Genomic DNA, 17012 nt, shown 5'->3' with positions numbered 1-17012 from the left:
GACTCACAGCTGGGCTGAGATGTCCATCCACTTTTGGGATCAGTGCTGCTGCAGTGTATATACTTGAGATGGAACTTTGCAGAGTCTATGTAGAACTTTTTGTTGCTGTAGGACTTTGCTCAGGGTACTGTTCATTAAGCTTTTCTTTTATATTTAAACAAAAATGTCTGTTTTATTTACCTCAAAATATACCTTAAAAATTCCCTATCATCTACCATGCTAATTACTTTTCCAATGAGTTATGCAATCCTGGCTTATCAGAAATAAAAGGCAGCAAGACTGATGGCAAGTTCTGGACAAACATGCAAAACACACATTTTTATGACCAAAAAGTCACCTTGATTGACTGGAAAGAATTAATGTCTCATTTGGCTATGGCAGAACAACCGATAACTTCTGTAAGTACAGAAGAGTATCTTGTCAAGTCCAGCTCTTGTCTGACTTTCTCTCTCGAACTTGAAAACTTTAAAGCCTCTCTTAGGAAGCTCTAACAGAAGAACATGACTGTCACATGACATGAATTCCCTTCCTCATCTGTGGTGATCAGAAGACCTCCAAGCACATGGTCAAGACTGGTGAATACCACACTGGGCAGCAGAGACAACATGTTTGCTCTATTTTAGTGCTGTAAAAAACCCCGAGGAGTTTCATCCAGCAATAGCATTTTTATTAGAGGCTAGAATATAGACGATTTATTTAAAGAACCGTGTAATCTCATTTTAATGCCCATGAGAGTTGATGAGTCCCAATCCTGCTCTGCTGTACTATTCAATTGCCCTCACAGCCAGATGCCGCTGAGACCAGCACCTGCTTCCTGTCTGCTGAGGAAAGGATCCCAACTGTAGGAAGGCTTCTGGCAGAAATGTAATTTTTAGGAAACAAGTTCAAAAACATACTTTTTGAAAAATAACCTGGCTTTATTTGCATAATTTTTGCTGAAGTCATTGGAGCAGTGGCTGGGCTCCCCCCACTTTTCTTCTAATGGTAGAAGCTATATTGGTATTAACAGTCCACATTTGGGTTTATTGAATATTTGCAGATGTCTCTGTTGTACTCAGAATCCTTCTGATGTACCCAGCAGTTAATTCTCTATTTTCACAGCTTGTATGCAATAATAATTTTATCTGTGGAGACAGATGAATATTTGCTGGAGCTGAGACTGCAATTTATGCAGTGCTGGCTTCACAGAAAGTAAGACGGCTGTGCTTTTCCACCTGCCTTCCCCTGGTCCAGAAACAGTGAACTCAGTCCTTGTACTTTGAGTTTTGTATTTGTGTCTGTTCAGGGACTGGTGTCGTTTCCATGTACAGCAGCTGGTGCCAATCCCCATGGTTACTCATATGCTTTTTTAAATGTCCTTCCTTCAACTGGCAAGGCAGACTCCTTTGCGTAGGAGATACCATTGCTCTCTAGTGGAAATCCACCCATCTCATCTAGCTACCAAGAGAGCATCAAAATTTTGACTTGGATGAGCAATGATAGGCCTGAACCCAGATCTCTGCTAGAGGAACATAGTCAGTCCCCAGATCCTGTTTGATCTTAGGGTACATTCTGTAAACAGGATAGCTCTTACTGACTCAGCTCTGATGAGAAAAAATGAGAGGCAAGAGGATGGTAAGAACATTTTGGTAAAAGCTGGGAATTAAATGACATTGTTCCCAGCATCTTCTGTCTTCTAAGCTTGTATGTCCTCTCTCCAGCAGCTAGCAGAACCAGAGTTTTTCCAGACCTGTGTGTCTCAAGAGGCAGATTCAACCCCTTTCCCATTATGGGAGGCCTGCAGTGGTCTATAATTTCCATCCTAATGCACCTCTGTATCACAGCTGTTCCAGACCAGTCTTCCCTAGCCATGCTCTATTTCGGGGTGATCTGTCCTTTTGTGTCCAGCAGGCCTGTATCACAACATCACAACACCTAACCAAGGGCGGTCTAAAGAGTGAACAGTGAACAGCCCCACGGTAGCTGCTGAAGTTCAGTTTTGCATGCTAGTTTCAACAGGCATTGCCATTTTTTGCTCCTCAGCTTATCCCTTCCTATGCTAAGGTTATGTCACAATCTTTTATTGTCTGTTTAGCCTATACACTTATTATTACACCTTTCTTTTTGACTGCACAGTACCCACACACTATCACTTCTACCCCTCCTAATTTTTAAACCCTCATGGAATTCTGGGCTTGAGCTTGATATAGCTCCATCACCACCAGACAAAGCCTTACCTTTTCTGAACTGCCACAGGTCTAAGTGGCCAAACCTGCTCTTCACTAGAAGAGGAGAAAGGAAAATTCAGGGTACCAAACAGCAAACCCCTGAAGTGCAGCCACAGTGGTACAGAGGGACTGGGCTTCCTGGAACAAGGAAAACTGGTGCTTCTTTTTAGTTATACAAACTTTGTAAGTATATAATTCCACTGGGTTTAGCTATGAATTGTCTCAAGTGAGAGAAATAAGAGTCTTATCCATGCCCATGACTTCATATCTCCAAAGATCAATCATGCTGTGCCACAAGCCTCCTGTCTCCTGATTTTGCTTAATAGGTATGCACCAGATGACAAGACAGAGTCATCCCTTTGATTCCTTTTGATTAGGTTTGATTACCTTCTCAGAAGATGAGGAAGTTACCTGTACTCTGGAGGACAGGTCAGAGCTGAGATTGTATGGAACTTGGCTTCAGAAAGAAGAGGTCAATCCTTATGTTTTAATTATTGGTTCCAGCATTTAATGGGATGTGATGAGGATGCAGAAGGGAGGACAAACTTAATTCTTTCCAAAAACTTCTGCAGTAAAATATATAAGAGAAAGGGAAAATGAAATAGCAAAAACTATCAAAAGAGTTCAGTTTTGGGATGGGACAGGCAAAAGTAAAATTGCAACAAAGAAAAGTGAACCTTTAGCATAAATTAAAAAAACTAAAAACCAAACCCCAAAATCTGTCAAGATTGAGGCTCCCTTACTCATCAGTTGATAGCAAAGGAATACAGCCCTCTCAGCATTGTTTCTTGCAGGGGATAAGGTTCCAGCCAACCAGAGTCCAGCATCAACAAAAAAGAAAAAGACAGAACATGTGGAAATATGGAAAAATACTCTGTCAAGGAGTCTGCTGTCTAAAAGCACAGGGACAATACAGGATTTTTATCTGTGTTTTGCAGACAAGAAACCGAAGCTTTGAGGAACTATGTGGTTGGACCAAGATGATGTAGGGAAACATCTATAGTCAATCATTTCAATATTTAAATATTCAAAATGCCATTATGAGATAAAGAGAAGGTTTAAGAATTGTGGAGCTATGCCAGTGGAAACCATGAGAATAGCTGCAAAAATCCAGCCTACAACATGTATCCTCACACTATTTTCAGCTAATGCAGATGTTAAGATCCCATTATTTCTTAATGTTAAGATAGTGCAGGCTTATAGTGACACTTCCTTTCTCTGGAGAGGCTTTGAAATTACTAAGCCATCTGTCTGCTGCCATCTGTTGCTGCTTTGGAAATGAATTTGTCAGGTCAGTTGGAAACAGGTTTCAAATAAACCACTGCTCTGAAAGATAATGTACAATTTCTGCTGGTGGTGTCACCCTTCCATCACAGTGCATCTGCCTCTCAGGAACTCCCAGTTGGTGCCGTTTCATCTGTGGGGAAAGCACTCTCCTTCTCCAGGAGAATCACTGCTGCTTATGCACATCTTTCCCTTGTGATGGGGTTGCTTGGCACACTTGGGTGTGCTTGGCACCCCACCCACACACACTTCCATGTGGCCTTCTCCCCACCATGGCACAGAGGTGACACTTGAGCACATCTGCACTCCAACCCTGTGCGCAAAGGCCAGGCCACTCCCTCCAGCTGCCCATCGGAGGAGAGGCAGATACACTTCCACTGTCAGATTGGAGTCTCCCTAGGTGAGGGAGATCAGAAAGGCAAACTGGAAAGCCAGAGCTGGCACGGGATCTGCCTTTTTTTCACAGTAAATACAGCTGTGTCCTTAGAGCTGAGTTACAGTGTCAGCTCTGCTCATGAGGGTGCCCTCAGGACAGGGATTCAGCCTGTGTGAGATAGTTTTGGGTGCATTATACCTCTGTCTCTCAATGTAAATAAGGAACAGTATATTTAGATAACCTGGTGCTCACAGAGGACATGAAAATCTGCTTGGGAAAATGTGTAGGCTGGAATGGGTTCCTTCAAGGCTTCACGCTCTGTCTCAGACCTCTGACAGCAGCAGTCACGCCACCTCAGCGTGAGTCACACTACCTCATACAAATATAAGCCTGAAGCCAAGCTCTGCACACCCTTGCTCTGTGAAACTGCCTGTACTATTCAAATTTCCTTGCTGTTGAGAGGCAGGACCAATTTCTTATCACAACAACGTAAGAAACATGAAATCATGTGTGAGCTAAGCCTTGAGATACATGCCCTTTATTCTATTTGTAGGACCATACTGAATATTTCTTCTGTATATACAGACTTTTCAAGGGTGATCTGTCCCATAGCTATTTTCATATGGTGAAAATGGGTTTCACAAAAATGGGTGGCAGAAAAGGAAATGTTCTGTATTTCTTCTGGGCACAGAACAGACTATACACAGAAAGTCTGAATTTGAAGGTAGCTTTAGGGAAATTCATAAACATACAACAGCTGGTAAGCAGCCACTTCTTGGCAAATGGGTAATTGCTGGTACTTTCTTCTTCTCTGTTGTATTGCTGCACTGTTCTGCAGCAAAAATCCAATGCACTCGGCCTCTGCTACTCTAACACTTCAGGAAGAGAAAGAAGAGCTGAGCCATTGTCTGTGCCACTGTCTGTGCCATCTCTTCCTCCTCACTTGCAGAAAGCAGACAGGAATCCTCCCTGTATATCCTTTGCCTGGATGCAGGATGTTAACATAAAAAAGGTGGTGGCGCTGATCAGGGTGGGGACATATTACTGTTTTGCACAGAAATCCAGTCCTCTGCAAAATCCCACCACACCACAAATGTGGAGGGGCTCTCATAGATGATAATTTAAAAATTATTAACTATTTCCTGCAGAAGGTAACAGAAATAAGTAGACGATTCCTAATGAATAATGTGAGCAAAGTATTTTCTGGAAGGTCACACTACCTGAGTTGCAGCCTGCTTCCCCAATACCAGCAAGATTCCCAGGGGAGAGTTACTTTTCTACAGGAAAGTCTGGAAAGAAGACACTGTCTTCAATGAAGACCTAAATCAACTTAAAACAGCAATTCTATGACTTTATTTACACTTATAGATCAAAATTCTTCACTTCTCTTCCCCAAGTGCATACCAAATACATGAGCTTCTTATGGGAAGAGCAGGAATAGGACTGAGCAGTAAGTAATGGACAAAGGCAGTGCTTGGCCAGGATCCCATTCACAGTGGAAATCCAGAGCAGCAAAAAGTGCCTGGGTGTCTTTCAGGTCAGATTGTAATTCTCCCAGTGCTCTTTGCTTGCTGTTTGTGCTCTCTTCTTGCTGGTTTACACCCTCTGCTCTGTGGGGCAGCCCCCAAAACTTCCATACCTGCATACTGTGCTCTTTTCAAGAATTATATATATGTTTGACTCAGTGCTGAAAAGCCAGAGATCATTACGACCCCCTCATTGTGTGTCCTAGAAGCTAGAAGAAAATTTATTTTCTTTCTGAAAGAGGAGGTAGGCTAATTTTAAAAAGTTCCACTCGGTAGAAGTCAAGCTTATGCTGCTGTTACCCAGAGGACAGCGAGTATTTATAAAGCAAAAATGGGAATGCTACCCAGTTGAAGCCATTTCATGATATAGACAAAGAGCTCACTGATGAAGCTTCGTGAGAGTGAGTGCAACAGCATCAGTTTCACACTCACTGCCAACACAGTTAAGCATCTCTTTACCTCAAACTTTATTACTCATCTCATCTTTCAAAGCAAAATAGTCTCCTCCCCCTGCAGAACACCTTTGCTCCACTACTGAGTTGCCCTGTATCCTGTCTGGCTTGCCATGGCTCCTCCTTTGAACACATGACTCAGTTTCTTCCCTTTCTTACTGGCTTAATTTGCTGTCCACACAACATGCCAATAGTCCTTGATGCTTTACTGCTTCCAAACCACTGCCATGCCTTGCTAAGTATCGCTGAATGCCTTTATTTTTCCTGGGGCTTTTGTTTGTATTCTTCCCCTGAGATGCTGCTTTAAAGCATCTTCTTTACAAGCCATTCCGAGTGTGGAAAATCCGTCTTCCAGAGAAAGGCTTAAGAAGATCTTGTGGTTTAGCTTACACAAGAGAAGACAGAGTGACTCAGTTGCAGTCACAGTAAACATACTTAGGGACCAGACTCCTGGATCTGAGGTCTTGTTAATCCTAACTGCCCCCTACAAAGCCCCTCCCATCCCCAAACTCCAAACCACTAATTCTCACAGCCTCCCTTCCCCCAGCCCCCCTTGGTAATTTTGAATATACTGTTGTCATAACTGCTGTGCTAAGCCATTAAAATGATGACTCTCTCATATAGAAGATACTGTTTCAATGATTTTAAGAAAAAGCTGAGTTCAGAATTTCAATTTGCACCGAATCAAGCAGAAGATGAGGGCTTCCTGTGGGACTTCCAAGATGCACTTGTGTGGTGTGAGCTGCACAAGTCCAAGAGACAAAAAGATCAGTCCATTACAGTGGCTTGATTAATGCCACATCTACTTCACTTTTGACTTCAATGACATTTGATACCCTGGCTATGGATACCCAACATCATAAAGTCCATTGTTCTTGCACTTGGAGCTTTCTACTTTGAACCTTCTCCCTTGGTGCAGCCAGCTCCTGTTATCAACACAGGCTTTGGATGAACAGATGGAGAGCAGCCTTGTAAGAAGGACTTGGGGTGCTCCTGGAGCCCTGCACCCAGCTCTGGGGGCCCAGCACAGGAGGGACATCGGGAGACCACCAGGTTGACTAGGGGAATGGAGCACCTGTCATCTGAGGAAAGGCTGAGAGAAAGGGTTTTTTTCACCCTGGAAAAGAGAAGACTTTGGGGTGACCTAATTGCAACCTTCCAGTACGTGGAAGGAGCTTACAAGAAATATGGAGGAGGACAATAGGAAATGCCTTCAAACTGAGAGATAGTAGGTTTAGATTAGATATTTGGAAGAAATTCTTTCCTGTGAGACTAGTGAGGCACAGGAACAGGTTGCCCAGAGAAGTTGTGGATGCCCCATCCCTGGAAGTGTGTAAGACTAGGCTGGATGAGGTTCTGAGCAATGTGGTGTATTGAAAGGTGTTGCTGTCCATGGCACGGGGGTTGGAAGCAGGCAATCTTTAAGGTCCCTTCCAACCTAGACCATTCTGTGATTCAGACAGTAAAGCAAAAAGGCTTTTTCATTGACTAGGCAGTAACTAAAGAGTCCCTCACCCAAATGTGATTGATTGAAGCTGGCTGGCAGCATGAGTAAGGCCAGCACAAGTATCCCAGCTCTCAAACAGTTTTCCATCTGCAATGACACACTTCAGGAGGAATTTCAACTGAGACATGTTTTATTGTAGTTTTTTATTCTTTAATTTGCAATGTCAATTGAAAGCCAGAGATGACAGAAATGTTGGTCTGAACAGCTCAGAGGTATAATTGGATATGAAATGAGAAATTGTTTTGATGTAAAAGAATATCTCAGCTGCATGCCCTCATATACTTACTGTGCTTTCACCTTCTCCCCAGATCACTTCATCATTGCCTTTTATAGAAAAGCTGAATCACAGCTCCATCTTCTTCATTGTGTTTGGGCACCAATTGCTTTGATCATGTTGGAGTGCAGTATTGCACTAATGATCACTAAACCCACCTTTGATGTTGGTTGTGAATGCGCTGCTTTGACAGTGGAGAGAATGTAAATGCTTTTGTTTTCTGATTTTTGTCTGTCATGTTTCGAGACAACAACAGCAACACAGGGGAAGAAAGTGTGAATTCTTAATGGAATGAAAAATTCGACCACTGCTTTGCTCCCTGCATCTCTGCATTCTGCAGAGACAGAGCTGAATGCTTGGCTCCATGCTGAATTGTCTGGGAAAAGCTGAAGCAAGCTACATGCAACATTGCCCCTGTTTTCTATTGAAACTGGTGCAGTTTCAATAGGGAACAGATATCACAGTCATTAGGAAGGCCAGTACACTGGTGAAGAAGACCACTGCAAAGGCAAAGCGCAGCACTTCCACTGGGGAGGGGTGCACCCTGGCTGCACTCTACCCTGGGGCACTGATGGGTGTAAAAAAGTTGGGAGCTTTGGGTCTCCCCCACTGCTTCCTATGACAATTATGAAGCACGTGGCCAAAGTCCAGCCCTTTCTAAATTTTCTGTTTTGCTGTAATCCCTCTTGACATTTACACTATGCTTAGCCCCATTGTATCCAACTGCTTCACAGTGTAAGAAAGTCCTTTCTGTAACAAGATCTATCAACAGTGAAAAATGCCATTTTTACAGGAATACACTTTGCTTCCATATACTTAATCCTGATAGATGAATCTCCAGAAGGGATAGTAGCACCATCATCAGGGCCTGCAGAACTAGTAAAGTCTATGCACTGTGAATGGCTGCCCACTGTGGCTTTCATTTGGTTACTGGCCCAACAGTTTACTGGCTGCATTTACAACAGCTGCTGTCTGACCTGAATGTCTGTTTCTCCCATGCCCTATGGTCCTGGAGTCTTTGTAGGTTAGTCCCAAAATGCTACAAGGAGAAATGGTGATTTGGATGGCATTTGGTGACTGACAAGTCATGTTCTGTGCATCATGGTCGAGCCATTCCAACAGCCCTAGACAGCTGCAAAAGCTCAATATCTCACCTGAAGACACAGGCTTATAAAATAAGAGCCCAACCTCCTACTTGCACCAGGAGCCTGCTCCATCATCTTGCTGCAGTAGATGAGACTACTTGTATTGACAGGATCATTTAAACATTTGCATCCATTTCTGACAGGTCTCTCAAGTTCACTGAGACACAGACTATTCCTGCCACTACCCAGCTGTTTCTTGCATTGGGGGAAGCATATGTGTTACAGAATCCAACGCAGCCGAACTCAGCAGTCTCCTTAGAGAAAGCAGAGCCTTGTCATATGAAAGTGCAGTGAAGCAACAGTAACAACAAGTGAGGGATCTAGTCTGCCTGACAGCTCCGTTACATGCTGCAGTAAATTCTTTCTACACTTTTAAATGTGCTTCACCTCATTTAGATATTTCATTTTCCCGAGTCCTGTCATATAGATTTGCTATCTCAAATAACCTATTTCAAAGCCATCTTGATGATGAGCAGTACTGGTATTCCCATATCCCTATAAATATTTAACATTAGAAAATTGTAACTTTTTGCTAAAGATAACTTTTGAGAGACACTGGCAATGTCTGGTTCTTTTCTATCTATTTTCAGGACAGTAGCATTTTTCCATTAATATATTTATATCATGAAATACCAAGAGTGGTTTCTGTGCTGTCCCCTACTTGGTATGACCTTCAGCAAGTACTTCAAAGCAATATATATATGTTACATGTGTGATGTGCTCATAATACAGTGGTCTGAACCTTTCAGGCAGAACTTTTCCTTAACATAATAGTAACATAGATATCAAAAGGTACATATTTCCAGAAGACAAATGCTGATTTTGGTGATACTAAGTCATCCAGAATCACAGTCTGGCTGAAATTGGAAGGGACCTCTGGAGAGCATCTGGTCCAACACCACTACTGTAGCATGACTATCAAGAGCCACTTGCCCAGGACATTGTCTAGACAGCTTTTGAATACCTGCAAAGAAGAAAATTCCACTGTTATAGGTAAAAATAGAAATAGACGCAATCGTAATAGAAATAAAAAAATAAAAATTTATTCGCGACCATATTACAGTCCCAACAGCCACCAACCAAAAATGACAGTGCAGACCCTGGGTTACAGGCTGGGTGAACAGATCCGGCCTCTATCGCACCGAACCCCCTTTCATCCACACTTGCTGCTCCACAGGGACAGTTCTTATGCTCTTTTTCTTGCCTGCGGCAGAGTCCCTTTGTCTCCTTTCAAAGTTCATCATATCCATGTTGGTTTCTTTCTTCACTCAAAGCTGCACAAAACCTCGTTCGGGAAGAGATCGATGTTCCTCCTCTGATTCCCGGAATCCTGTATTCAGGTGGAAGGTGTTGATGGCCCTGGTTATCTCAGATGTGTATCTTCATGGGCCATCATCACTGGGTGTCCTTGGGTACATGCCACATGAACGACCATCTCCTGTGCAGCTGAGTTTTCCTTCGTGTGTTAATGCTGAGTTCCACCCTTGTCAGCCAGCTGCGGTTTTGTCATCCTAGGATTAAACCTTGGTCTCCCCTTAATAACATGTTTAATACACAAATCTATATTTCATAGGCACGAATTTCTATCATATCCCTAACAATTCCCTCCCCTTCTTTATAAACACATTAATTCATGCAGTTTTCTAAAAATATTTCTATGTATTTTATTTTTAGCCAACTTTTAATACCCGTTTCCCATAAATTTAAGCAATGCACCCTATATATTATATATAACACTTTTTGTATCTAGATAGTCTCATTTTCCCAATCTTCCTGAGGTGTCTCTCAATAGTTTTGATATTCTGATTCATTACCATTTAATTGTTTTTCAAATTTTGCTAAGGCAATTTGCAGCCCACTTGTTGGATCTTCCTCCTCTAATTTCATAATTTTTGAAACTGGATTTGTTTTTCCGGTCGCGCATTCTGGGTCAATAGGCATAGCTGCAATTTGCATACCTTGTACCACCGAATGTATTAGTCTAATAAAACAAGGAATCAGGCAGGGTAAGAAGATGATTCTGGCTATGGAACAGAATATAAAGAATATTAATTTCTTCTACCAATCACCATTAAATAAGTTGTCCCACCAGGAAGCATTCAAAATTGAATTCCATTTCTGGATGGGTACATGAGCCACTCTTTTGATTTCAGCGGCCAGACCTCGGATGGTCTCCCCGTAATCATCAATCTCAATGCAACATTCTGATTCGTTGCATTTCCCGCAGACTCCCCCTTCTTCAGCCAGTGGGCAGTCCAGGGCTATCCTATTTTGGTAAACAAAAGCCCTCATTTGGGAGTGCAGTTTTGACAGCAACTCGAGAGCATCTGCAGTGTGGTTTGAGACAATTTCCACCACTGCCTGGAGACTAATCAGCCAGTTCAGGAGATATATTGGGGTATGATAACCCCAGCTACTGTCCTGAGCCCAAGTGGCTGGCCCATAATATTCAATAATGCGTTCTGCCAGCCACTCCTCTTCCCCCCATTTTTGGTTACCCCCAAATATAGGAAATTTCTTTCTTACCTCCCTCTTTTGGTGGTCCAGGGTCTCATATAACGGAACCCCCAAGGATCTGCTTTCTCATCGAGGTAAGGTGAAGAAAACTGGTCTAATCAGTCCCAGAGTGCATGACCCCTTCCATTTCCGAGGCAATTCGCTATAGGCTTTCTTTTCACAAATCCAATAAATACCATTAGGTGCTTTCCAATTACTATTCACATTTCCTGGCCCATTCCGGTAATCTCTTAGTTCCTTCAAAGATTGGTAAGGGTTAGCCCCAGCCATTTTATTCCAACAGAGCCCAATTTTATCACTCCACTCACCTTTGTTATCTTTCTCTTGACTCCAATACCCTGAAGGGGGCTCTGGCTGCCAGTTTATACTTTTTGTGTCCGAATTTACAGCTAGAGTGGAGATGCAAAGGATATACCCTACCACTTCAGTGTATTCCTTCCCCTCTCGACTTATGCAAATCATCCCAATTACTTGTTTGTCCAAGACCCATCCCTCAGGTCATTGTATTAATTTTGAGATTTTTGTGTTATCCCCTTTTAGTAATTGCTCTGGGGTTAACCCTTCACCTTTCCTAGGCCATTTTTCTGTTGATTTCAGCCCCCCACAAATCTAACAATTAGACAAACTTAACTCTGTGGCAATTTCTTGCATTAGGTCCATGAACAGATTTTTGTCAGATGTGGGTAAACAAAAATCATTATATTGATTCCCCAATTGATCATACTGTTCGCTTAAAGTTTTTAACCTTTCTTGCTCTACCCTTCATTTTCTCATTTCTGATTCTTGTTTCTTCAATTCTTGTGCAACCTGCTGTATTTTGCTTTCCGGATCCACCCCTTCCCTGTTTTTAGAGAAACAAAATGTTTTATCATATTGTAGACAAGCTTGGTCATCATGATCCTCGAGCAGATCGATGATAACCGGTTCCTTTTTAAGAGGAAGCTTATTTTCATATTTTAAATTTTTCCCCACCCAATAAGTCTTACCCCCTATTGCACATATTTCTAATTGGTCATTATTACAGCACAGCTTATTTACCTGATAGTATCCAACAAAAACTGACTCCATCTTTCCCGCAGTCCAAACAGTACAATTACATTTATCACAGATGGGTATCTTTATAGACTCGATACACCGTTTTTGCCTTGTGTGTTCTGACTTACCCTTAGAAGCGGTCCTCTGTGGTATGAAGACTTATTTTCCCTCTATAATACAGACCCCGTACCGAGTGCCATTAATAAAACAATACCTGCTTTCAGTGCCTTGTTCACATCCCCCCGAGGTTAGGTAGGCTGAAACTTCTGCTTCACCCTGTCCTTCCTGGAGGATCTGTGTGCAAACTCCACATTCGTGGTTGGGATCCCGCTGTTCCAGGCTAGCCTGGTTCTCGACATGAGTGCTAGTCCTGAGGCACGTGACTAGACTCAGGCTCATCAGCACCACTCCCACTATCATTCCTCTGCCTCCACCTACGCTCACTGGGGTGCCACCAGCGGCGGGGAAGACCATCTTCTTGGCAGCTGGAATGAATATTCCGGAGGTCATATTCTGATCGAGCCATGTATCTCCATTTAAACACACCCCACCGTGTGAGTTTTACCAGGAAGGCACTGCAAGGTGCTTTGCTTAATCTCCGGCACTCAACTGCTAAGACGTGGCCTCAAGATTGCAATTTTCCCCTTACCCCATTTTGGAAAAGCTGAAACCACACTAGTGAGTCTCTTTCAATCACCCGTGATTCTGTGAGGAATGTCAAGATCAGGTTAGTTAGACACACTTCGTTATCAAAACACTTATAACACAAACCCCTTGGTCGGATCCCCCTTTTGCAAGGCACCATCCACAATTTGTTACAATACAGACACTTGAACTGAGCAAAGGATAATACTGGACAGTCAGACTCTTGAAATTTTATCAGGTTGTTCTCAGTCATTAGCTTGGTTGACGCAGTGTGAGCTTCAAGTCTCCGGGAGGTGAAACAACCTCCCTCTCTGGCGTCTCTGCTTGGGGTTCCACTCACTTTACCCTTGACACATGAGTCCAGCCTTTTTCTGCCATTTGCACTGCTGTATCTGTAGTTAAAAGAACAAGCAATGGTGTGGGGGTACATCTTTCCAAGTTTTTATAAGGACGTAATCTCCGGGCTGGATGGGGTGTATAGCAAAGCCTGGTGGAGTACCTTGCATTATGATACCTTGTTTCCACAGCTCCTGCAGATTTTTGTTTATTGCTATGAGATATGGTCTTATTTGCCCATCCTCAATTTTAGGATGCCCTACAGGCATCCCATGTTTGTAGGGCATCCCATACAGCATTTCAAAGGGTGATATTCTGGTCTCCGAGTGGGGCAGTGTTCTAATATTTAGCAGGGTTAGAGGGAGGTGTTTTACCCAACACATTTTTGTTTCTAATATCAGTTTGGATAATTGTTTAGGGTTTGATTCATTTGTTCAACCTGTCCAGAACTCTGAGGATGCTATGGGGTATGGTACTCCCATCGGATCCCTAAAGCTTCAGTCATTTGTTTTATTACCCTAGAAGTGAAGTGTGTGACTTGATCCGAATCTAAGTATTTTACCAGTCCATACAGGGGCACAATTTCTTCTAGCAGCAATTCAGACACTAGTTGTGCAGTAGCCCTGGAACTTATAAATGCTTCCACCCAGTGAGTCAGTTTGTCTACTGTTACTAGCAGACACCTGTACCTACCTACCTTTGGTAGATCGGTAAAATCCACCTGGACCCTCTCAAAAGAGTCTGTACGCTACTGGTCGGCTCACCAGTGCTACTTGCCTGGCTTGGCTCCAATTCACATTTTGGCATATGATGCACCCTTGTACTTCCTGTTTTGGTAATTCATGTATCACTTTACACCCGAAAAATTTTAAAAATTGTTCTGCTAAAGCCTGAGCTCCCCAGTGAGTTTGTGAATGTAACCTTCTCAAAATTTTCTGAGTATATTCCTTTGACAGTAATTCCCTTCCATCTGGTAATTTCCACTTACCTCCATCTAATTTTCCTCTGATATTTTCATACCCCTCAATCTCCTTTTGAGAGAGTTGTGGAGGATACTTCCGAATCTCCCCCTCACAAATCTCTGGAGTGCTGACCTGCAGGAGTGCTGTGTTTTTAGCCTCCTGATCTGCCAAACTGTTTCCCCTGGTTTGGAATTGTGCTCCTGTTTGGTGTCCTTTTACATGGACTACAGCAATTGCCTCTGGCTCTCAGAGAGCCTCTAGAATTTGTTTTATTAATCCCCCATGCATCAGCCCCCTCCCTTTTGTATTAATTAGACCTCTTTCTTCCTAAATCTGGAGCAACTATAAGGGCCTTCTTTAATTCTCTAATTTTTTTTTTGTCCGGTTCAGTCCATTTACGTTTGTCCATGGTTAGTTTTTCATATAAAAATTTTACTTTCTCACTGTACCCCTCGATCCATTGTCTACAGAACCCCAGAAGCCAAGTACTTGTTTTACTTCCCTTTTTGACTGAGGGGAGGGTAATGCAATAATCCCCGCCACCCTGTCAGGGTCTAGCTTTTTCTTACCTTTCACCAACCAGTGTCCTAAATATTTCATGGGCTCTGTGAATTGCAGCTTAGATTTTGAAACCTTTAAACCTTTATCCCCTAAAACGTTTAGGAGAGCTGTCGTGTTTGCTCTTACCCCATCTTCATCAGGACTCACTATTAACAAGTCATCTACATAATGTAATAGTTTTGTTCCCTCCATTGGGACAAACTCACTCAATAATTGCTCGAGAGCCTGACCGAACAGGTTCGGTGAATCCACAAACCCTTTAGGGAGGGAGGTCCACCTAAGTTGTTGTTTACGGTTTGTCTCTGGGTCCTCCCATTGAAATGCAAAACAGTCCCAACCCTCCTTTGCTAGAGGCCAAGTCCAAAAGGCATCTTTCTGGTGTATTACACTATACCAGATATCATTCGGTGACACATTATTGAGGAGTGTATAGGGATTTGAGATGTGAGAAATAAGGTTTTTGTTCACTGGTTAACAGCTCTTAGATCCTGCACCAAGTGATAACTCCCGTCCGGTTTACAGACCGCAAGAATGGGAGTATTATGTCTAGACATACACGGCTCTAAGGTGCCCTTTTTTGTTAGATCCTCAATTATTGGTTTTAACCCCCACCTTCCCTCCATGGGTATTGGATATTGTTTGACCCTAATAGGGTCTTCTGGTTTCTCAATTTCTATGTGTATAGGTTCCATTTCCAACTTCCCCACCTCCCCCTTTTTGTGCCACACTTTAGGGTTTATTTTTCCCTCATCCTCAGCAGTGAGTTTATAAAAGCTTACCATAAGTTGAGAGTCTTGTGCAGTTAGACTAATACGCAAATTCATCATTAAATCCCTCCCCAGCAAATTATAATCTGCTTCTTCCACCAACAGTATATTCCCCAAACACAATTTATTTTCGGATTCAATTTCCACATCTTTAATTACCAGTACCTTGAAATGTTCCCCCTTCACCCCGATTACCATAATGGAATCCTTGTTCTTTGAGCACCCCCATGGTAGGTGTTGGACAATACTCCTTTTGGCCCCTAAATCCACCAAAAACACCAGTTCCTTCTTTTGGGGTCCTATTTTTAGTTTTATCAAGGGCTCCTTTGGTGTTACAGACCCCATGTTAAAAAGCCCCTGGCACCTCTAGTCCTCTTGAAAAATTTTCTCGTCCTTCATTCTCTTTTTACATTCCCTTTTAAAGTGACCTCTTTGCTTGCAGTAATAGCACTCTGGCGCCTCCCTCTGTCAGGGCACAGGCCTCCTTGTTGGATATGTGGGTTTCCCCGAGGCTTTTTGTGCCTGACCGGCTTTCCCAGTGTTTGTGTCTCGTTCCTGTTTTTGTGCTTCCCTTACCGCCACCACTAGGACCTTTGCCTGTGCCTTCTGCTTTTCATCCTCCCTCCTCATATAGACTTTTTGAACCTCCCGCAACAATTCCTGTAACATTCTTTCCTGCCAATTTTCCAGCTTCTCCATTTTTCTCCTTATGGCCTCCCAGGATTTAGCCACAAATTGTGTTTTTAACAAAATGGCTCCCACTAGGGAATCCAGGTCCGTTCCCGAGTACATCTGGAGAATCTTTCTTAACCTCTCCAGCCACTCAGTAGGAGTTTCATCCCTTCCTTGGCATTCCCCCAATTCTTTACTCAGATTCTGCCCCTTTGGTACCGCCCCCCGAATACTCTGAATCACCATATTTCTAAGATCTACAATATTTTGCCAGTCCTCTTCTGCTTGTGCATTCCACAATGGCCTTTGCCTGGGCCATTTGACACCTCCCCACTCCCCACTTGTGGGTTCCGATGTTCCCAATCCTTTATTGCTGCCACCCTTATAATATCTCATTCTTCTGCATTAAACAAAGACCTCATTATGGCACTAATATCATCATATGAATAAATACTGTTCCCCAAAAACTCATCCAACCTCTCCGCCACCCCCAATGGATCATCCATTATTTTCCCCATTTCCTTTTTGAACGCATGCACATCCCCCGAGTTTATTGGCACATTCACATATCCAAGGACTCCTGGAGCCATTGGGCTTCCCTGAGCGGAAAGAGACTCTGCTGCCATTCCTTGTCCTCACTATCATCCGCATTAGCCTTCCAAGTCTTGCGTCTCGTTCAGCTGGAGGGCAGGGACTTGTTCCCTGCAGACGTGTGTGTGTGCTGTGTTCCCCTCCGGTTGTGTAGG

General features: G+C 43.0%; 1 protein-coding gene across 1 annotated transcript in view; it reads right to left on the bottom strand.

Annotated features, from left to right (window-relative positions):
- The window catches only part of LOC121336283 (metalloprotease TIKI1-like), a gene marked incomplete at its 3' end in the record, with an annotated part of 122324 nt that extends 105812 nt beyond the window's left edge, over positions 1-16512 (bottom strand). Inside the window, exons 1-5 of the mRNA XM_041405284.1 lie at positions 16122-16512; positions 14954-15084; positions 14293-14398; positions 12538-12808; positions 10902-11037 (exon numbers count right to left, since the gene is read on the bottom strand). Of these exons, the coding sequence (XP_041261218.1) occupies positions 10902-11037; positions 12538-12808; positions 14293-14398; positions 14954-15084; positions 16122-16512 (1035 nt within the window). The remainder of the gene's footprint in view (positions 1-10901; positions 11038-12537; positions 12809-14292; positions 14399-14953; positions 15085-16121) is intronic.
- Positions 16513-17012: the final 500 nt, after the last annotated feature.

Source organism: Onychostruthus taczanowskii, unplaced genomic scaffold (genome assembly GCF_017590055.1).
Source record: "Onychostruthus taczanowskii isolate IOZ18803 unplaced genomic scaffold, ASM1759005v1 scaffold229, whole genome shotgun sequence".
In the NCBI taxonomy this organism is placed as follows: Eukaryota; Metazoa; Chordata; class Aves; order Passeriformes; family Passeridae; genus Onychostruthus; species Onychostruthus taczanowskii.
Note: the sequence above shows the minus strand (reverse complement) of the source record. Positions and strands in the feature narration are given on the sequence as shown.